The 24,084-nt window shown below is 38.3% G+C and overlaps 1 protein-coding gene across 5 annotated transcripts in view; it reads left to right on the top strand.

Moving 5' to 3' along the window:
• Positions 1–24,084, top strand: part of PALM2AKAP2 (PALM2 and AKAP2 fusion) — a 249,192-nt gene that overhangs the window by 154,375 nt on the left and 70,733 nt on the right. For all 5 annotated transcript variants that reach the window (XM_087886347.1, XM_087886346.1, XM_034410613.3 and 2 more), the window contains one exon: positions 5,451–5,518. In XM_087886347.1, coding sequence (XP_087742473.1) covers positions 5,451–5,518 — 68 coding nt within the window. The remainder of the gene's footprint in view (positions 1–5,450; positions 5,519–24,084) is intronic.

The following is a 24,084-nucleotide window of genomic DNA, read 5'->3' as shown; positions in this document are numbered from 1 at the left end:
GTTGGTATTTATATTGCCCTTATTTAATTGCAGTTTTCTTTAATTACGTTCAGTTTGGCTTACCAAACTGAACTCATCCCAGTGTCCAGTCATAGTATCTGTTTTTCAAAAATAGTATAGATAACCCAAATTGTGAACAAAACTTCCCATGTTTGGAGAGATATAAAAAACACATACATGTTTATCCATTTTTTTAAATTAAATTCAACAAACTGAATCTAGTAGATTCAGAAAAATAAGAAAGAAAGAGTAACTGAAATTAGGTTCATCCAGTTAAGCTGAATGGTACAAGTTCAGGGTGAAACATTTGACCAATAGGAGGTGACTATGCTTGACTTTCCTAAGGCCCTTTAGCCAAACATCATCCATCTTGTTGAGGCACTGTACTGACATGATTGGTCTTGCCGTGGCACTTGATGTCCTGCCATGAGCCTCCTTCAGCATCTCTAGGAGAAGCAGTGACAGAAGACTATTGAAGTGATGGAAAAGAATCTCAAAAAGGAACTCAGAGCCATGTTTAGGGGTGGGACAGTTTTGCTTTGCTCTTTAGAGGTGTAGCAGCTTGACACAAAGTTTTGCATAACCCTGTAAAATACAGGTAGTCCTCGACTTGCAACAGTTCATTTAGTGACCAAAGTTATAACGGTACTGAAAAAAGTGACAACCTGTGCAGCATCCCCATGGTCAGGTAATCAAAATTCAGACGCTTGACTCATATTTATGATGGATTGCAGTGTCCTGTGATCGCCTTTTGCAACCTTCCAACAAGCAAAGTCAATGGAGAAGCCACATTCACTTAATAACGGTCTCATCAACTTAACAACCGCAGTGATACACTTAACAACAGTGGGGGAAAAAAGGTTGTAAAATGGGACAAAATTCACAAAACAAATGTCTCACTTAGCAACAGACATTTTGGGCTCAATTGTGGTCGTAAATTGAGGACTACCTGTATTTCTCTACTCCATTCTTGCACCAGTTTTGCTGTGAGGTATATTACAAGAGGTAGTCAATCAGTATGGATGGCTTTGAGAGAAGATTGGAGAAATAATGTGAAGATAAAGCTATCAATGGGCATAATAGCCACATATTTCCCTTAGTACCATATATTTTCTTTTGAAGTATTAAGTTTGTCAGGACCAGTTGCTAAGGTAACAGAAAGGTGCTATTTTGTTTGTATCTTGCCTATATAAGCATCTGATTGGTCACCCTGGCAGAAAGATGCTGAGTTAGAGAGACTGTCTTCATCCAGCTCAGCAAGTCTTAGGTTTCATTTGATTCAAGAAATATTCATATAACAAAATCCTGCAAAATCATTTAATTTTACTCTCACCAGGTTCCATTTTTTTAGTTTAAGCATTGAATTTCAAATTAAGGAGCCTACCTCAGCTGCTAGGCTGAAAAGCAGCATATAGTTGGCTTTACTTCCATTTCATTAAAGGCCTTCGACACTCAGGACATCGCCATCAACAGTCTCTAGCTATTGAGTTAGAAACTGCTTTGCCCATCTGCCAAAGTAATGCTTCTCCGGTTGGGGCTTCATTTTCTGAAACAGAAAATCAAATACTTTGAAAAGCATCAACCTTAAATATGGAACCCCTTTCTTTCATTCCTGTTGGGCAAGAAAGGAGGGATCTGTGACTGAATTTATACACATAGCTAAGCCAGATATAATGGCCTGATTTCCACACAGTAGTCTGTCATTATTTATAAGAGCTGTATGTGCAGGAATATCTAATGTTTGTTTGGAGATTTTTTTGGTGATAAAATCATCTCTCCATGGCCTACAATTTCTCTCACTTCCGTTACATCTCAAAAGAAGCTGTTGTGAAGGAATTTCTTCAGCTGAACCTTCCCTCCCTCCCTCCATCCTTCCTTCTTTCCTTTCTTTCTTCCTTCCTTCCTCTATGTGACCACTCTTTCTAAAGGGGAGCCCAAAGGTAATTTGTGCCTAGCTGTAGACAGTACTGGGAAGATGAATCACTGGCCTGCCCCAGCAGAAAAGAGCTTATTATGTTCCTGAATCAGTACATTATTAAGATAACAGGATATTTGAATTCTTACCATGATGCAAATTTTCAAATAATTGCCAAATAAAATAAAGTTTCTTTGGGGATAAGTTTGATGTCCAGTCAGTTCATGGAGTTGTCCATGTAGTTTTCTTGACAATAGCTATCTTTCTGGGATATATTTTCAAGTTCTCCTGTCTATTCTCAATACCTTAGAAGTCTCTTATCAAAGTACTAATTTAGTCAGAAGCACCTTAATTTCAAAATCTGGACACAGTCAACTGGCTGGAGTCCAACTGCTAGCACTGATAGCTGATAGTGAAGCTGAGAAAGTATTATCCATTCTTTCTTGTTTTTAACCATCTCTCCAAATCCTGATTGGTTGGATGATTGGTTGGTTGGTTGGTTGGTTGGTTGGTTGGTTGGTTGTTTCTGCTACGTTATTAATAAAATGCACACCTATGTCTCTTGATGTACATTGTTATTTATTTAAAGTATTTCTAGTTGCATTTCAAGGCAAAATAAAGCTTTGCCTGATGAAAGGGGTGATTAGAAGCATGTGGTTAAATCTAGAGAGCTTCCTGTCTTAACCAATAGCTAAACTTCCTTTGGCTGCTCTCAGTTCCTTGAGGTAAATTATTTCAGAAAACAGACCCTGCAAGGATTATTGGAATTCTACTCTATTGTTATAGAATATAATAACTTGGAAACCTATCAGAGTTTCCGTCTGTCCCCTCTTATCCCAAACAAAATCAAGGTGTCCTCTTGAGTTTCTTTTTTTACCCCTTCCCCTTTCTCAGAACTGAATTTTTATTTACTTTGCAGTTCTTGTATTCCTCCTTCAAGGCTATATCCCTATAGGCATGCAGCCCTGGACAACTAGTAATGCAGCCCCACAAGATTGTAAACATTAATATTATTATGTGATTTATATAGATTAACTATATTATATATATTTATATGCGGTCCAAGACAATTCTTCACTCAATGTGATCAAAGCAAGCCAAAAAAACTTGGACCACCCATGCTATATCCGTTCTTTGCAATATCTCCATTCTCCTCTACGTCAAGACCTAGCCAGATGAAATCCACCCAGTTTCTCTGCCCTCCCTTTGCCTTTGAGCTGAGAGACTTCAGTGTTGTTTCTATTCTGTACCCTCTCCCTAATTGTTGCTGTCTATCAGCCGTCTAAAGTACTGCTCACAGCTGAAATCCTTAATGAGTCAAAGGAAACCAGTGGGTCAGCAATGCGCTCAATGTCAGGAATCCAGGGAGGATCTAAAGATGTTCAGCTAGAGACTGCTGATAGCAGCCTGAGGAGGCCTTATGCCTTGCTGAATAAACCATACAAAAGATAAATGAAATTAGCATGAGCAACATGGACCAGTGCTCATTTTGCCTGCAGTTTTGAATGTAACGGACTTGAAATTTTAATGGCATGTGCTGGAATACCCAGGGGTTTTAAAAAGTTGCTTAGCCTGACTTGGCATTCTTTACCCTTCTGGTACACACAGTTGGTGTTCAGATATTAACATGTCTTCTAGGCCCAAATTATTAGACATGTAAAACATGTAAGAAATAATAACAATGTCCTACCTGTCAATGGCTACTTCAGCTTCAACCACCTAAGTCCGACCTAAGCGTAGTACACAAAATTATCTGCTACGTCCTACCTGTCAATGACTACTTCAGCTTCAATCACAATAATACACGAGCGCACAATAGATACAAATTTAAGGTAAACCCCTCCAAACTCGATTGCAGAAAATACGACTTCAGCAACAGAGTGGAATGTACTACCTGACTCTGTGGTTACATCCCCAAACCCCCACAACTTTAACCTTAGACTGTCTACTGTTGACCTCACCCCATTCCTAAGAGGTCTGTAAGGGGTGTGCATAAGCGCACCAACGTGCCTACCGTCCCTGTCCTACTGTCCCCATTTATTCGTATCCATTTCCTGTATTCATAATCATGTTTATACTTATATCTGTTATCCTCTACATGCTTGACAAAATCAATCAATCAATCAATCAATCAATCAATAATGATGGCTTGGCCTATGACCCAGATGGCACATTGATTTGGTTTACAGAATTATAGGAGGAAAAGCACCACAATAATAGCAGTAACTGAGGCTTCTGCAAATCTAATATTGTAACACTAAAAATCTCTTATTTTTGTCACCTGATCAATAAATATGACCAACAGAATATGGAAATTGACCAACCCTCATGGGATGCTTATTGTTTATTTGGAACATTTAAGTTATTTCAGCGGCCTGTTTTTGCTCCCAGGAGGCTGCAGTGAGGCCAAGTGCTGCCTGTCACACCCCATGGCTACGCCCACCATGGCCACGCCCACCCAGCTGGTTATTAGGGCAGAGAACCAGTTGTTAAATTATTTGAATCCCACCACTGGTACTGGGGCACAGTTTGAGACATCCCTTATATTTGGTCATGTTGGGGGGGGGCTTCTGGGAGGAGTTGTAGTGCAGCACCCTCCTGAAGATTATTCCCCACCCCCTTTTGTTTAGCTTTTTAAAATAGGTCTCAACTGCCACAGTGCAAATCTCTGGCAGATTTCGGATTTCCTTGGATGAAAGAAACAGACTTACTGCTCTTTTACAAGCCAAAATTCTTGTGGTTAAGCTAAACTAGTGTAGCATTTGAATCCAAGCTGTTGTTGTTGTTGTATTTGTTGTTGTTGTTATTCATACAATCAGCCACATGTTCAGACTGGGTTTGGCATTTTTGTCTACCTATTGAATCCTTACCAAGGACCTGGGATAGGCAAATCGGGATGTTTGACGGTGTTACAGATGTTGTTGTTGTTGTTATCATTATTATTATTTCTGTTGTTGCCACTATTAAATTATTGTTATTATTCAAATTGGAACAGCTTTTCTTAAATCTCCACTACTGATTTTAGTCGTAATATATGGTAAGTAGTATTATTAACTAGGGCTGTGCAATACTTCAGAGTCAGATGAAAAAAGGTGCTGAAGAGCATGTGGAAGTTGGAAAATAACCTGTTGCAAGTTTTTAAGGTAGCTCTGTTTCCTGTAGTTATAGGCCTCTGAGGAAAGAATTGTGTGATCATTGAAAAAGATGCAGTCGCTTTAAAGACTTGCAAAGAGTTACTATATATTCCCACTCCCCTGTGCTTCATTCAAAACATCTTTCTGGAATCAAATTCAAAGCACTACAGTACACAGTCATCATTTAGAAAGGATTTAATTAATTTAGTTTAGTTTTGACTGAATTTACATAAAACTATTAAATCCATTAAACCCAATTTATATTAGACAGTTTAATTTGCCATATCCAAACTCATTTATTCGTTCGCGCAAAACCCAAGAATGTCCTTTGACTTAAAAACTGTGACCTGTGACCTGTGGATAGAACTTTTTTAAAAAAAAAATGCTATATTTTTTCACAGAGGCAGAGAGATTTGTCATGTGGTCTGAAAATACCAATGAAAGCCCTCAGGTGAAAGCAACAGCTTTGGTGAGTGATATGATTTTACGCATCAGCCTATGCATGTGTTTATCCAAATAATTGGTTGCTGTTGGTATTCTGTGAGATTATTTTTATTCTGTACTTTGGTCTAAGATAGAGTTATGATTGGGACTTTGAACAGGCAAAAATAAGAGAATGCTCGTGAATCATGTTTTATATCAAGGGTTCCCAACACTCGGGCTGTGGCCACTACTGGGCCATGGCCTGTTCGAAACCAGGCTGAGAGGAAATGGCAAGTACGCATGCATAAAGCACTGTTCACACGAGCGAACACTTGCACTTACACGTGAAGCTACATTCGCTTGAGCGTGACGTGCACACAAGTGGAGCTAAGCGTGCCCACGTGCACCTGCCACTCACACACATATGCACACCCACGCCGGACCAGGTCACCAAGCTAGAAAGGTTGGGGACCGCTGTTTTATATGGTTGCTTTCCTCTTTAATCTATCCAATTTGTTCAAGAGATGAGTGAGTTTCAACTGAAACTTCTAAAATGTTATCCAATTTATCACCGAGGCTCAGCAATAAAATGCAGATCTTCAAACGCTTAACCCTCAATTAACTCTTGGTTTCACTTGGCAAAAGACTTGCATATACAACTTGACTAGTCAGTTGGGTTGAGATAGACAGCTATAGAAATTGAATAAATATATAATAAATAAAATAGCTTTGAATTTTAATGAAGGCAGAAACAAAGACTTAAACACAACTGTTGGCTGGTCTTTTGATAATCTTGGTAGTTTTTATATTTCAATTAATCTTCTTCTACAGTGTTCTACTTGTGACTAAGATCCTTCCATAGTTATGAATCTGCTTTGATATTTTTCTTGCTTAAATTTTTAAGTCTTTTTAGTGGTGATTTGATGACTTGATTCTATTTTTATTTATTTATTTTTCACATTTTTTCATTCTCCTATCCCCTTCAGAGAGGGATGCTTGGTGGTGTATAATAAAATATCAAAATATGTAAAACAACATATAAGAATTAATTTTTTTTAAAAAAAATGTAGAATTTAAAAAGAGGCAATGATGATTGAACCCTGTAAAAAAATTAGTTTAAAAAACAAAGGAGGGCTCTTAGGGTTCCAACCAGCCCCACGGCTGTGTGTTCCTCTGGGCTCCCCATTCAAGGCTGCAGAACCATGTTTTACTCCTTTTTGGAAGACCAGGAGCATGGGGTCCTGCCTCACCTGTGGGGGAAGAGCATTATATAGGGCGGGGACCAGGGGTGCTATTCAGCAAGGTCTGACAAATTCTGAAGAACTGGTAGTGGAAATTTTGAATAGTTCGGAGAACCAGCAAATACCACCTCTGGCTGGCCCCAGAGTGGGGTGGGAATGGAGATTTTGCAATATCCTTCCCCCAGGAGTGGGGAGGGAATGGGGATTTTGCAGTATCCTTCCCCTGGAGTGGGGTGGGAATGGGGATTTTGCAGTATCCCTCCCCTGCCATGCCCACCAAGCCACACTCACCAACCCTGCCATGCCCACCAAGCCACGCCCACAGAACCAGTAGTAAAAAAAATTGAATTCCACCACTGGCAGGGACAATGGCAGAGACTGCTCTCTTCCTAGACCCCATCAGTTGGAATTCTTTAATTGACAGATCTGTAACATACCTTCCCTCCCTGACCAGGTGGGATAGCCCAAGGTAATGGAACAATTTTATTGTTAAAATTACTATTTTAACATAGGAACTGTGTCATACAATGTCTTACATTATTATCCTCATTGGGTCTTACTTAAATGCCCTCTGCGTCCAGTTTTCCCGTCTTTCGTATATCTATATCAACAGCAAAAGAAGATGTTTAGGTTTTTCTGTAGATAGTCTAAGGACTTCTCAGCTCTCCAGATATTGCTGAACTCTGTCCAGAAATTGCTGAACAGTGAATGACGGAGAAAATCAACTCTTCGTTTTCTCCATCATTCACAGTGCTGTGTGGATATACTGAGAATTGGAGATCAACCACATCTTTCCCCCACCTTACCTGTATATTTATCCCTGAAAGAAGCTTCCACTGAACTTGGTGATAGCCAAATCTTTAAGTTCTTAAGGCAAAAAATGTCCATGAATAATCTTGGGATGATAGTCAGAAGATGACTGGTATCTTTACACTGCATTCCATTAATAAGCAGATTACAAGGTCCCTCTGCTCTTCTTAAAAGGTCATTGAGTTCTTTCATAAAGGCAGTTGACAAAAGGAAGGATTTCAGTTACTATTACTTAGCTGCTCAATCCCCTCATGTATATTTAGATTTGCGCCATTTCATTTTTAAGCTTCTAGCAATAGTCCAGCTTCCATTTCTGAAAGACTGCATGAGCTGAAGTACAAAGAAGAAAGGATTAAAATATTGTAATGGTTTAATAACTTCATCTGTTTTGACTTCTCAGATAGGATGTATATTAATTTATATTTTGGCATTGGTGCTTGCCAATCCTCCATTTGATTGCAAGAAACTAAACTAATTTTATTTGTGTGTTTACTGATCTTTCAGTTCCAGTAAAAAAATCAAATCTGTTTCTGAGAAAGATCAGAAGAAACGGGAAAGGTGCAGATAAAACATTCTTATATATAGATACCATATGATTATTTCCTGCATTCCAACATATTTCCTCCATTCCAAATACTTTATACATATGTAAGACACATGCTTTAGTCTAGTCTTCTTCAATCTGGTATTCTGAATTGTGGGGATTGCAACTACTTAAAATCCCTGTCAGCAATGGGGGCCCATGATCTCAAAACATGTGGAAGATATTAAGTTGGTAAAACTGCTGCAATTCATCCATTTTACAGGGCTGGCAGTTTAGGTTTTTTGAATTAAGGGCAGTCACTCTCCCCAGTCACTGATCTTCAGGTTTTGTAAAATTCAGAGTCCTGTAAAAGTTAGTATAATCATTAGGCATAATTTTAGCAGTCATAAACTGTAATGGTGATAGTACCTGCACGTTGAATGCTAGATTAGATAAATTCATATTAAAAGGATATGTATTTCCCATGAAGGTTTCAGCAGGCTCATTGCCAATGAAAGCAAAAGGAATATATTACTTTTGTGCTTATAAAAGATACTTCTCACTAAAAACATGGAAATTAATATTTCACACAGTATTATCAATCAATCCTACAGTCTGCTGCCTATTTATTTTGTCATTGCCTAAATAAATAAATAGTCATGATGTAGAGCAGAGATTGAAACAACTGAATGCAATTCAGAGCTAAATGCAATTTTTTGAACAGCTGTGGTTTTGCCTGAAATAGTTCAACTGTCCTCAAACTATTGCACATCCCTAATATCAAATACATGACTGGGGAGTCATTGTGTTAACTACACCACATTTTAATTATGTTTAAATGTAAACAAAGCAACATCAAATCTGCATTGTTTATGTCTGCAAAGCAATGTTCATTAAGATCTCCCAAAAAATTGAAGTTGCATTACATTCTGCATAAGCAAACTGATGTTAAGAATTGATTTTTTAAAAATATAATAACGTAAACTTTCCTTATGAATATAAGAACAAATATATTAAAAATTGTAATGTATAGAAATCTTTATTTTCACCAGTGAAGTGTGAGGGCTTGCTTGCTTTTTAAGAAACTGAGTACAAGCTCTTTAAACAGCCCTGGTGGCACAGTGGTTAGAATGCAGTATTGCAGGCTAACTCTGCCTACAGCGTAGAGTTCGATTCTGACTATGGGGTGGTATATAAGCTAAGTGCTATTAGTAGAATAGAATAGAATAGAATAGAATAGATATATATAAAGTTTATTGTCATTCTACGTATATACACAGTATACCCATACAACGAAATTCGCATAACACCCAGAGATCAAGCCCAACACACATGACAATCCCCAAACACACCCACACCCACCAAAATTCCCCACCCCTAAACCACCCAAACATCCACACAACAGACCAAGTAATGCTGTCACCAAGGAATAGAATAGAATAGAATAGAATAGAATAGAATAGAATAGAATAGAATAGAATAGAATAGAATAGAATAGAATAGCTTTATTTGGCCAAGTGTGATTACACACACAAGAAATTTGTCTCAATACATAAGCTTCAGTGTATCATAATAATGATACCAATAAGAGAAGGTAGTAGAAAAGATGAGAAGGATAATAATTATTGTTATTGCTAAAGCACTCTGAGGTGAGAACTGGAGATTTCTGGAGGAGAAGCTAGTTACTAAGTTAAGGGGAAATGAGTTTAAGTGAAAACTGGGTCTTATTCCATAAGGCTGACTTTGTTTGCTCAGAACTTTATTTTACTATTTTCTTTGTGTGAAAGTGGGAGTGTACCTGGAGAAGTGAGATGTCTCTACTGGGGAAGGTAGGGGGAATGAAAATGCCTAAATCCAGATGATTAATGGTCAGGAATAGCAAGAGATTAAGAGAAGATATCTGAAAGGACATATATATTTGCAGGCTATTTTCCTATCTAGTCTTTCTTCCCTCAAATATATGACACCAATGATTTGATCAAGAATGAAGAAGCCAACCTATCAGTTTGCCAGGTAAGGATGCCATCAGACCAATGCATAGGGAAGAAAATACTTTAATTTAGTTTTTCCTTGGGATATAAGAAGGAGGTTCAGATACTAAGATGAGGTACTATTATCTTGATGTCATGGTAACTCGGCATCTGATGAAACGTGCTCTCATAGCATCATCTAGCTTCTGCAGGTATGGAGGACCCATTATGATATTTTTTTTTCTGAAGACTTATGAATGCTTGATGCTTTGGCAGAATTCAAAGAGTATTTGTTTATTTAATAAATAGGCCACCTGATGCCCAAAATACAACTGATTGAAAGAGTAAAATACCAAACCAAAAACAATCAGACCATAACAAAGCAAAACCAAAAGGAGCATCCACAATCACCGTGTCCCCACAGCCTGGAAGATCTGCCAGGTCTTCAGTAATTTCGTGAGCAACATAAGAATGGCAGCCATATGAATATCTTGATGAATTTTTGGAATGGGGAAGCAGAACAGCCCATGTCACAATCACTCCAAGTGCCATACTAACACTGAAGAGCCTAAGCTTCTCTCTGGTTCCTGGGAGAGCTCCAGGCAATGAAACAAGTCAGGAGACATCAGGAACGCTAATAGTTCAAGTCTCACCAGGGAGTTGTCAGTCATATCTATTGTGTGATATTGAGGGCTGATAAGAAGGCTTATTGTGTGGCCTCCAGCATGGTTTTTTAAGATAGGCAAGGCCTTGCTGTCATCTGCCCTGAAATACCCAGTCCTGAAGTCCTTAAATTCAAATAGATTTATTTCAAAGATAAAATGTAATTTAAATAGATTTGTAACAGCACCACTCCCTCAATCAAAAAGACAGGTCTTCATAAAAAAGTATTTAAATTCATGCTAGGGGCCAAGTCTTAAACACTGAAAAATGAGAAGGTTTTCGTTTCTTTTTAAAATTTTTATTGATGCTTTAAGGAAAGCATTGTGACAGAGGCATCCAGCTCCCTGTCTTTCTTCTGAATAGCCTTTGGTGAAAGGGGTTTCACTCAGTTCATGCACTCTAGTATGCCACAGTGAAAATGTTCAAATATGTATTTTTGATTGAAGTCTAAGACACTGATCATGTTATAGCTAAAGAGGACATGCTATAAACCATAACTGACTTAAGCTTTCACAGCTGTTGCTTGAAATTCTCTTAATGCCCAGTGGATTTTTCTCCTTCAAAAACTAGTAAGTGAAATATGATTGTATTTTATACTGTATGTTGGCTTTCCCTTAAGGGAATATATACAAAAGACTACTAAATATCGTAACTCCTTTTTTATTGAATGTAAGAATGTAGATTTCTTCCTTTCAAAAATAGGCTGCAGTCCTGTATGTAATTTTGTGAACATAAGCTCCATTGACTCAGCAGGATTTCCTTTGCAGTCATGTAAAGTATAGAACCACTTCTGACAATGAAAATGTATGATTTATCTAAGCTGAACCATGCCATATCATATGTGCAATGTATATTATTTTGTATTCTACATTCACCATAGCCTATACTAGTATAGTGGTTAAAGTACTGAATTGAGCACCCAAAGTAATTATTGGTCAGTCTTTTTTTCTCAGTCCAAGCAATTTCATGAAGGAGCTAGATTGGCGATAAAATTTGGAGATCCTAATTTGGAACTTTGAGGTCTTAAAAAGGCAGAATATAAATACAATCAACCAAGTGACACATTACGCATTTCTTAGTATCACTACCTTTAGGCAGATGTTCTTTTGGAAACAGCTGTATTCCCAGCACCAATTGATTTCATCAGATAATTTCATCATCACAGTTTTCATACATCTAGCCATGCCAAGATATAATTTACTCAGCCATAACTGATCAAACCATGGCAGAAAAATGATGGTTAGTGAAAACTGAAGCCTCAATTTTATTCCGTCAGATAGCTCTGACAGTTTTATTCAGTACAGATATATCTGTAGAAATATCTGTACTGGTCTTTTAAGGTATATTATCAAATAACCATATAATGTTTGCTTCCAAACCCTTATAGTATCAATCCACCTTTCTGCCCAATTGCTTTTGGTTCGTTCATTATATGTGTTCATATTACTACTATTATGCATTGCAAAAGAAAACATGTTTCATCAATTGACATCTACAAATGAGCGACTGCCAAATTATTTTTTCCAGAGAGGTACCAATAACATAACTGCAATTGCTTTGGTCCTTGCATGGAACAGATAGCAATAGTGTTTAGCATTTAGGCTTATATACTGCCCTATAGCACTTTACAGCACTCTGTGGGGTCTTTACAATGTAGAAGTATTTGCATATTGCCTCCAATTATCTGGGTCCTCATTTTACCAACCTCGGAAAGATGGAAGGCTGAGTCAACCTTGAGCCAGTCAGAATTGAACTCCAAGGTGTAGGCAGAGTTTGCCTGCAATACTGCATTTTAACCACAGCACCACCATGGCTCTTACACATTTCTCTATAAAATGAATATTTAAATATTTGAATTCTAGCGAACATAAAAATATAAGAAGCACCTTGCTGGGTCACTGAAAAGCTATACAATCAATAGCATCATGTTTCTCATGGTGGAAAATGGATGTTTATGATTCCCAAGTACTGCTAAAGACAACAGCTTTTTTCAGTTGTTCCTGCACAATAATTATAAAACATTTTCTCCAGGAGGATCTGTCCCAATCCGATCCTTGCCAGGGCTGTAATTAAGTCCGCTCACCTTGCTGCTAGTTGTTATCCTCTCTTTACTTTGAACTTTCCCAACATTCACTGAAAAATCACCTGCAGAAATCCAAAATAAATATTTTCCCATTATTTTGGGGAAAGAAAACAATATTTATTCCCTAATGTTTTCTGTGTATGTATACATCTCAATCACAAACTTATTTAAATGTCTATTTCAATTTTTTTTCTTCTCGAGACCATGGGATACCAATTTCTAGTATAATGGGGTCAAATTATTTTAGTTTTGTTGTTGTTGTTGTTGTTGTTGTTGTTGTTGTAGGGAAGATACGTCTACTTTCAGGTTCCTTTGGTTGACTTTTTCTTGAACCCTCAGTCTTATAACTTTTGTTTTTGAGACAGTTGTTATTATACCAGTTTGGCATACCAAAAGAATTCTAAAACATTTGAGGGTTTGCTCCAGTACGTATCATTCTGTTCTTGCTTATACTGAAGTTCATTTGCCATTTTTGTAAACCATCCATGTAATAAGGATGGCAGATAGAATTCAATATAATTGAGTTAAAAACCATGTAGGAGGAAACCCACAGGATAGAGCTGCCTTTGACTTGATAACTTTAAAGAAGAAACATGAATGCTTTGGCTTAGCAAAATATCAGCAACAGAGGAAAGGGGCCAGTCCTTGGTCACCCCTATTATTATAAACACCAGCTGCTCTTTTGCCTCCAGTGGCTTCTAGAGGGACCAGCTGCCCAACGGAGGCACATGGCAGAAAGTATACCACCTGTTCACCCATTTTGGAAAGGGCTGTTTCTTTTTCCTTATAGTTTGGGGACACATGGATTTGTAACAAGTGGAATTGTTATTATCCTGACTTATTCTTACAAGGCAGAGACAAGCAACATAAAGTGGAAATAAATAGGCAAGTTGTATGATTAAAAGCCCTTCATTGTGTTCTGTATCACTCGCTAGTTGTACTACTTTGGCCTACAGGTAGAAGATACTGTAGTATGTGTATATTCCCCTCTTTATATATGTTTTTTTAACCCATACACATGAAAATAAATCCACTAGAAGAAATACAAATCTAGAGTTTTTATTGATCTGCTAATTATGGATTAAAAAGAAAGGTATTTTTAAAAAAGGACAAGGGGTCACTGGAAAAATGTGAAGTCCTTTACCGATACTCTAGAACAGTTTAATTTTCTTTGTAAAATTGCTACTCTATGCATACTTCTTTTCAACTAAACCTAGCAGGATTACCTTTAGGACAGCACGGTAAATATTATGGGTGGCAAGTAAACATTCCCTATAGAAAACCCAAAAGTTTCTACAGAACCTATTTAGCCTACTTATAGAATTAGTTTGTTCTTTCTCTATTACCATATCTATAGTCTGCCTCTAATATTGTATATTACTGCATTATAATGTAAATGTGAATTGTGAACTTCACATTTTCTTTAGCTCTACTGTGTGACAGATTCATTAGAATTTCATGGAACACACAAAGAATGAATGACTAATATATTTCTGCAAATCCTAGTGTTCCTTTTTGCAAATTCCCAGCTGAGAACTATTTCAGAAGAAAAGACTAAAAGGAGGGAGAACTTCCATTTTCCATTGCAAGTTAATAAATGAAACCATCTAGATTAAAAGGCATCCATTCTCCTTGAGAAATAAAAGTTTAAAGTAGTTGTTTATTAATGTAGTTGTTTTGCTGGATCAGTCAGGTTCAGATATATGAAGAAGCTCACAGTATAATATAAATATAAAGGAACTTGCATGCTCCTTGGATTCAAAACAGCTGGCATTTCTGCATATGGAATTTCACTAACTGACATATAGCTGTATTATTCTATAACTTTCATTAATTGGCTAATCATAAAGGAAGCATGTTAACTATAGTAACCATCACTATGTTTGCATATGATCCACTGAGGTTTAACACTGGGTGGGCTGTAATGAAGCTTTAATTATTTCATTTTTGGTTAGACATTTTTAAGTTATATGAAAGTTATATAGTTGTCAGGTTTCTAATATGGCAGCTATTTTGAATTTGAAAGACCACAGAAAACTTAACATCTCATTAAACAGCCATGCAGGTAAAGGTTGGCTCCATGCACACTAATTAACGTTTGTACCAGGTATATCATGTGAACAGGGTCTGTATCACATTTCTATCAAACGTCTGGTAATAAATCTGGATTGGAAGCAGTTAATCCAAAGAGCAAGCCTGTCAAAGCTCTGGCTAGTAAAATTTATTAAGAAGAGGGTTAAATCAGGAAAAGCAATAGGAAGCTCTAATCTAAATCTCGATTATAAAAGCAATTTTCTGGTTTGTGCCACTAGTTAGCTCAATGTAGCTTCATGTATCAGCAGAGAACCTAAGCCCAAGCCTTAATGTCTTTGCTTTTGGCAAGTCATAGCTTATTTAATAAACCATGACTAAATGAGTCATGATTTGACATAATCAGTCGGAAACCAGTCAAAATGTTTATATCTCAGCATCTCGGTGTTTGCCTTTTAACTTGGGGGTACATGTTCTTCGGATATGAATCTGTAGTAAAGAGATTGTCAATCATTGCATTGATTTAAGGCTAGTTGAAGCAGTTTTTTCCTTGTGTTTTAGCCACTTTAGTATCTGAAAGCAGGAGGTATGACACTAAAAACCTAACAGGTGCTTCAGACCACTTTTGTTGCACTATTGCGGTTATTTTAAAATGCGAGTTACAGTACAGACAACGTACAGGTTGTATTAATATGTAACGCTTGATTTCCTTGGTGGTTTATTAATAGTTTCCCGTCTAATTAGTATTAATTGAATGCATCCTAAGTATAGGAAATAGGAAAATTGGAACACCAAAATGTTATGCTGTATGCACCAAAAATAGTCTTATCCATAGATTCATGGAAAGAGAAGTAACTCTATTAAATTTGCAACAGTTAAGCAGCTCCCTTTTAATATTCATCTGTGTAATTAAGCTGCTGTTCCTGGTTTTAAAAAACAGTACTATTCTATATCATGCAAAGATTCCTTCCAGTTGGCCTCAGTTCCTCTGACCTCCTTGACCCATCCACACAGTTTTTTGGCAACAATATAAAAGTGGTTTGCATTGCTTCTCTCTGGATTGTTCTTTTTTTAATTCTCAGTCTGCTCTATTACATTAGTTTTCCTTGGATGTCTAAGCAGGCCTGATCTTGTTTAACTTTCAAATCCAGAAAAGGATAGCCAGATGCTGCCACATATGGAGACATTGCATTAACAAAAGTCATATTACATTCAGCGTAATGGTCTTTTATACATTTGTCATCTATAAACTTCAGTGAATGGGTTTAACAATAAGGAGTACAAAAGTCTGAATGCAATCTATTGCAATCTTTTATTGCAATTTTCTGCAATAAAAGGATAAGAAGCCCTTTGATCAATGATGGGGTTCCAAACAAGAACTTAAAATTTCAGACCCAAAGTTCTCCATATAAATGTTTAGGACAGGGTCAGAGATTAATGCAATTAAGCTTGAAATGAAGGCATTTGCAATAACAATTTTGTAATTTCTTCATTTTAACAACACATGAGAATCCCATTACTAAAGGACATGTAAAACCCAACTCAGAATTATCACTTGCAGAAGAAAAATTGGACACAATGACTCCTGTGATTGCCATTGAGGAATATTAGGGCAATGTCTCAATATAGCCTACAAAATAAAATTAGCTGTGAACTAAAATATTTTGAGAACGTTCTTAGGAAAATTGTTTTGGTATGAAGAGATTCATATGAGTCACTTCAATCCATGTGCAATAAAGACTAAAAGCAGAGTTAATGACTTGGAAGGACTTGAAAAGATTGAATCAACTTCTTGTTGTTTTGTCTGAGTGTTTTTGTGGTCAGAATACCCTTCATTATCATATTTTCATTTTTTTTTCTAGAGAATGGCAGTTTTGCAATAGTCTCTTCCCACTCCCAGAAATATTTGTAACCCAAATTCTTCTCTTTTGACTCAATACTGCTTATACCAAACTAGGATAAAGACTGAATACTGTATGTCTATCAGTCAGATGTTCTCAATAATGACACCCACACAGAGCTAATGCCTCTCAAGGCTTCCCTTCCTATCTTATAAAGAATTCGGCTGGAGGGTAAGAAACTTTTTCCTCCTTTCATTTTAAAGTATTTCCAGATTGATCAAGATTGTTGGTTTAAAGGAGCTAAGTTTTTTATTGATCAACTTGCATTATTGTTATTATAGATATGTTGGGATTAATGCTCCTAAAACTGATAATAGATATGTGAGGCAGGATGTCCATGACGCATAATCCATTGGGAAATTTTCCTAGCAAGAGCTCTTACAATCAAACCAGATTCACTCTGATATGTCAAAGTTCAGTTCTGATTCTTCCTCAGCTCCCATTCATTTCAATTGCATCATTTAATTAAATAAATAGAAGTGCCATTGGATTGTTCATGTTCAATAGCAAAATATTCTGGGCTGGCCCAACAGTGAGGTTCAGGAATAGCCTTCCAATCTGGTGATCTTAGATTGGTTAGTCTACAACTGCAGTAACAACTGAGCTGGCAATATATGAACTTTACTAAAACATTTCTTGTAATAGCTGGGGGGAACCCAATTAAAAATAAAGTTGTCCCTTAAGACATAAGCATTACCTTATATTGTATACTAATTCCTGTTTTCTCTGTCCCATTTGTGGTTTTCAAAATAATCTATGATCTATCTATCTATCTATCTATCTATCTATCTATCATCTATCTATCATCTATCTATCTATCTATCTATCTATCTATCTATCTATCTATCTATCTATCACAGTTCTAGGCTGCATAAACAGAGGGGTAGAATCAAGATCATGTGAAAATACCACTTTATAATGTCTTGGTAAGGCCACACTTGGAATACTGCATCCAGTTTTGGTCACCACGATGTAAAAAAGATATTGAGACTCTAGAAAGAGTGCAGAGAAGATGATTATGGGACTGGAGGTTAAAACATATGAAGAATGGCTGCAGGAGCTGGGTATGTCTAGTTTAATGAAAACAAAGACTAGGGGTGACCTGATAGCAGTGTTCCAATATCTCAGGGGCTGTCACAAAGAAGAGGGAGTCAAGCTATTCTCCAAAGCACCTGAGGGCAGGACAAGAAGCAATGGGTGGAAACTAATCAAGGAGAGAAACAACCTAGAACTAAGGAGGAATTTCCTGACATTTAGAACAATTAATCAGTGGAACAACTTGCCTCCAGAAGTTGTGAATGCTCCAACACTGGAAATTTTTAAGAAGATATTGGATAACCATTTGTTTGAAGTGGTATAAGGTTTCCTGCCTAAGCAGGGGGTTAGACTAGATGACCTCCAAAATCCCTTCCAACTCTGTTATTCTGTTCTTTCTTTCTTTCTTTCTTTCTTTCTTTCTTTCTTTCTCTTTCCTTTCTTTCTATTGTCTATCATCTATATCTATTGTCTATCTATTGTCTGTTGTCTGTCTATCTATCTATCTATCTCTCATCTCACAATCAGGAGGTTGTGAGTTCGATCCTAGGTAGAGGCAGATGTAGGGTCTCCTGCTTGGGCAGGGGGTTGGACTCAATGACCTGCAAGGTCCCTTCCAACTCTGTTAATCTGTTAAATCATCTATCTATCTATCTATCTATCTATCTATCTATCTATCTATCTATCTATCTTGCTTCAAAAGACAAAACTTAAACACGAAATTGTAGCTGAATAGTCCTACATAATATAGCTTTTTCCAAACTGGAGATTTCCAAAGGCTTTGAAATGCAACTTCTGTCATCCTATGCCAGGGTGCTGAGGAGGCTGGGAATGATGGGATTTCCCTACATTTCTTGTGGGCAGAAGGTGAACCCATATGTTTCCTTGAAAACACTTCCCAGTATTTATTAGGGTGACCTCTCTCCCCAGAAGAAAGGTGCGCGCGCTGTTTAACAATCCCGTCAGCTAAATCCCATCGAGTCAAAGGAACCAGTCAATGGGGCTAGGATGAAACCTGGGCCACCAAGGGCCCTTTTTTTGTGCCCGTTCCCCTACTAGGGCGGGCCAAGCAGCCGCTCTTTTAGCGGCTCTGGAATGGATGTTGAGGTAACCCGAAGAGGCAGCCTCTTTTCAACTCCCCCGCCCCCTTTTTAAACGCGTCCTGCCGGGCGGCGACAGGGACGCGGACAGCAAAAGCGGCGCCCCGTTCCTCGCCGCTCTTTTATTTTGTATTCAATCGGCAGCAAGAGGCGCGAGCCTTCTGGGGCGGCAGGAAAAGGAGCCGAGGAGCGGCAGCAACGTCGCAAGCGAGCCGAAAAGGGGGGGGAAAAAAGAAAAGCCAAAAAAATTAAAATTAAAATAAAAGCAAGCTTTCCAGCCGGCTTTCGGTGTGGCGCGTCAATCCCGACCCACCGCCTCCTTCCCCTCGCAGACAGGGGTGAACTGCCGCGCTGCACCACCACTTCCCAAAACAGATTTCCAGACTTGGAAGCAGCCCGCCACGAAAGGAGGAGGAGAAGGAGGAGGAGGAGGAGGAGGAGGAGGAAGCGAAGGCGAGCGCCGGCTGCTCCTGCTGCTGTTTCGCGCTCTCCGCCCCCTTCCCGCGCCTTGACGCAGAGCTAGAGAGAGCGGAGAAAGGAACCGCGCCGTCCGGCTGAGAACCCAAAGGGGAAAGCGGGAGAGTGGCGGCGGCTGGAGAAACCAAAGGCGGAGACCGAGGTAGCTAATCTTCTCCCCCTCCCCTCACACACACACACTTCCACTCCCCCCCTCCCCTTCCTTACTCCAACCTTGGCGCCAAGGGCACCGTTTCTCTCTTCCTTTATAGGGCGGGCTATAGTTGCGGGGCGAGAGGGGGCGTTTGTCCCGCACCGTTGCCCCCATTTTCTAATGCGGGGCGGCGGCAGGCGCTGTTCGTGTGTGTGTGTGTGTGTGTGTGTGTGTGTCGCGGGTGCGAGAGCGCTGCTTTGCCGAGAAAGAAAGAGAGGGAAGCCGCCGCTGGGGGATAGTGGTGGTGGGGGGAAGCAGAGGGCTGTTCTCCCACATCTGCTTTTTATGGCCGTCCTTTCCCTCCTTCCTTCGCAGCTTTACGTCAAAAGGAAAAGCGTTTCGGAGTGGGCTTCTTTTCTTGGGGGTGGGGTGTGGGGACCTGCTCGAGGCGTGTTTCGGAGTGCCTCGAAGAAGGGGGTGTTTTATCCGCCGGTCCCGATTGGAAGCGCGCCGCAGGATCTTTTCCCTGCCCGGTTGTGTGCCCAGCCTGTCTGATTATAACGTGTGTATTTGAATGCGGTCGTTCTGTGTAGACCTACTCGGAAGGAACTCCCTCCGCTTTCGGGTCCAGTCAGTGGGACTGATTTCCGAGGAATTGTGTGGAGGGTTGTAGCTTAAAAAACAAAACAAGGCTGGCTTTGCGTGCCCAAGAATCCAAGACGCTTTGCTTGGAATAATCGCCATCCAAAAAAAAAAAAAAAAAAATGCATGGCCCTAAGCTTTGCCTGTGATAAGGAGAGTAAAGGGGCCATGTTACTTGACTGGATGATGTAAAGGTAAATGGAATACAAAACGGCAAACCGGTATAAATATTAGGAACAGGCTCTCTCCCTCCTACCCCGCGTTAACCTTGAATGCCTGCAAAAGTGGCTTTAAACTGCGTGTGGGAGCCTTCTAGTGGGCTTTTTGCGGAGGATTTAGGCTCAGATGTGGGGTGAGGAGATCGGTAGAGATAATTCGGTGTTAGATGGGAGTGTAAAGCTGTGAATCAAACAAGTGTAAAGATGTGGCTAATCCACTGTATTAGTAATACAGCCTTTTCCAGTAAATGCGGATTTGCCTAGTTCATACAGAATGGCCCATAATGGAAGGCTGTGTGTATGTGTGTGTTTTGGAGTCTTAGGCAGGTGAGCGAATGGTAGAATTTTGATATGAGAAGCAAAGAGCGAAAATTGAATTGGTCTTCAGCCTTAGACTTTGGAAGAGAGAACGCTGCAGGAATATCAAAAGAGTTGTAAGCGCAATAGGTCATCTCTCTGCATGTGAAGGAGAAAGCGAAATGAAGGACAGAAACAGAAAGAAGGAACCATTTCCTTCTGATATTTGAACCGATACTAGTATATTTGGGTGAGAAAATATGAATAAATTCATAATAAGTTATGCAGGGATTAAAATGGAAAGGTGTTATTAAACATTGGAAAGTTATTTTTCCAGGGTTTTTTATCTTGCATGGTTACATGGTTTTCATTTCTTAACATCATCATTTCTTATTTCTTTTCTTTAAGCAAAATATAACACACAACCTCTGTTCTTCCAATACAACCCTGTTAAATATTGTTAACAGGGTTCAAATTGTTAAGAAAGTCAGTTTTCCTTTTATATTCATTTCAAAAAGATAGAAAAAATTGCAGGTGAGACTTGTTACATATGGGTACCTGCATCCTACATTGAGGGTAATTCTTGAGAATGGAGAAGCAGAAGATACATTACATCTTCTCTTCTCAGGTTTTGCGTTTTAGAAATTGTCTTTTTCCCCAAACAGTATTTTCCATACGCAAATATTTCAAACCCTTAGAAGGGGGGAACCAATAGGAAGGTCATCTGAAGCCTAGAAATGGGAGAGAGAAAGGGAGAAAGATAATGGATGTACCCAATTTTTTACTCTGAACCATTGCTTCATTAAGGAAACAAACAGGGCTTTCGTTTCACAGCATAGTTATCAAGCCTTTTTCTCAATATGTTTTGTTCTTGGGTTTTAGAAAGTATATTAACTGCCGACCAAATGGGAAGCCTCACAGATATCTCCAAATTCTATTGTTTGAATGCATATCTGGCAAATCCAAAAGTGATTTTATTATAACTTTCATATATTTCTGTACAACAAACTCTACCAGACTTTGAAAATTCTTGTTGCTAACGAATTCAGATGAAAAAATGTAAAGCTTTTCATTTTTGCTTTGTTGCCATTGAATTCTGCCATGTAATATGTGTACTTCTTACTGGTGGTCCTTGACTTAGAACCATTCATTTAGCGACTGTTCGAAGTTGCAACAACACTGAAAAAAGTGACTGGTCCTTTCACTTACCACCATCACAGCATCTCCATAGTCACATGATCAAAATTTGGATATTAAGCAACCACCATGTGTTTATCATGGTTGCAGCATCCTAGGGTCAGGTGGACACAGTTTTGTGACCACCTCAGCCAGCTTCCAAAAAGCAAATTCAATGAGGAAGCCCAGATTTGCTTTAAATGAGTGTGTGATTCACTTAATAACCAAGGCAAAAAAAAGTCGCAAAATTGGGCACAACTCACTTAACAATCGCCTTGCTTAGCAATGAAAATTCTGACCCTATTTGTTGGGTCAGTAAATCGAGAATTATCTGTAAACCTCTTCAGGTCACATATGTGGGTAGAGTATTGTAAGTGTAATAATTCACAAAAATCAAAAGTGTCAACTTTGTAACCTCAGGGAATTGAGTTAAGAAATTTAAATAGGTGCTTAAATTTTGCGGTATGAGTGTTGGAGAGAGCAAAATATATTCACAGTGGTCATGCGCTGATATCTGACTGGCATTGTATACAAACAATTTCTAAATGAGTTGTAGATGCTTTTTTTAAAAGATACTCCCTATCAGAACAAGATACCAAGGGTGTCAGTGGTTTTTTTAATGATACACTTAATTGAATAATTGTACTTCCAGAAGTTTAGGCAGAAATGGCTTCATAGTGAGAAGGGAATGAATGGATATATAAAAGATTGTTCAATGGTAGGATAAGAGATTGTTGCTTCTATATTGGAAAATTTGTTTAGCGTTTGACATTGTGATACAATACAATCAGGACTCTAGCATTATCTCAGTGCTTGGTCATATGGGTTGGTATTCATCCCTGGTGAATGTTCTACAGAGGCTTTTCTGTGCTGTTTATTTCACTTTCACACTGTATTGTACTGACTATACAATGCTAATTCTACAGAAGCATTTGCTTTGTTGCTCAGCGAATCTGTTTGGGGGCAGCAGCATAGTCTTCAAAATGTTAAATTGGTCTCGTAAAACTAAATTGCTGCTGCATTGATGATGTCATTCTATAACATACCCTGAAAGCAAGTCAGCGTATTATTATTTTTTGCACTTTCTCAGGATTTTACTGAATTTTGATATTCAGAAAAATAGTATATACTTAGGACAATATTTTATGAGAGTAGTTAGGATGCCTTTAGCCAAAGAAAGAAAAAAATTGAGAAAACAGCACAGTTTACCATAAATGTGTCCTTTCTTTCAACACTCTTAGATTTTTCACATTCCTTATTATAAATAAGAAGCTGTTATTATTTTCGGAGACATGAATAAATTATTTATGTAATAAACCTGACAGGCAATTTACTACTTGCACTCAAAGTTATCAAACTGGGTGTTAACTGTACTGTTGAGGCTGTAGAGAGAATTAAACTTCAGGAGGTTATCCTGCTTATTTTATCCTGAAAAAAATATTATTTATTTCATTATTATTTATTTAGGATTCTTTTCTAGGCTGCTCGATTCAAAAAAAAAATACTGGGCTGGTTACAGTATTTAAAATATAGTTTTAAAAATGTGATTAGTAAACCATAACAAACCTAAATCTTATTGAAAACATTACTTTGTTTTTATTTATAATGTATTTTTTTTAAAAAAAGCAGAAGTTGCAATAAAATGTAATGCATGGGACAAATACTATAAACCTCTATCTATCTATCTATCTATCTATCTATCTATCTATCTATCTATCTATCTATTTAATTTATTCACCATCCATCTCACCTGAGTGAAACTGTGTACCTTACAACAAAAAACATACAGTGGTGTATAAAACATAATTCATAATTTAAAAAGAGAGTTTAAAACAGAATTAAAGCAAAGTTAAAAATTAACACATTAGAGGCTAAAGAAGTGGAGGGAGCACCCTCAAGCCACCAATCATCCCCAGGATTGCATTTCACTCCTAGACCCGCATGCCATTGGAAGGCCAGAAGAGGGGGGGCCTACCACATCTCTGGGGGTATGATGTTACAAAGGGGCAGGGGCAATGTCAGAGAAAGCTCTTCCTAGATTATGCCGGTCAAAATTCTTTAACTGGTGGGATCCACAGCATACCCCCCCTTCTTGGCTGGGTGGGATGGATTGATGTAATTGGGAGAAGACAGTTCCTTAGGTAACCTGCTCCCGTGCCAGGAAGGATAATGATTTTAAAAGCCTGTTTGAATGAAAATGGCTTCATGTGACTCTCTGAAACATTGATATTGGAAAAATTGAAAGGGAACAGGTAAGGCAATCCTCTTCTACTTTAGTAGCTACTTTTGCTTAAGTGGTAATGGGAAAACCC

Source organism: Pantherophis guttatus, chromosome 2 (assembly GCF_059756535.1).
Source record: "Pantherophis guttatus breed Tessera chromosome 2, ASM5975653v1, whole genome shotgun sequence".
Classification (NCBI taxonomy): Eukaryota; Metazoa; Chordata; class Lepidosauria; order Squamata; family Colubridae; genus Pantherophis; species Pantherophis guttatus.
This window is presented reverse-complemented; position numbering and strand designations above follow the sequence as displayed.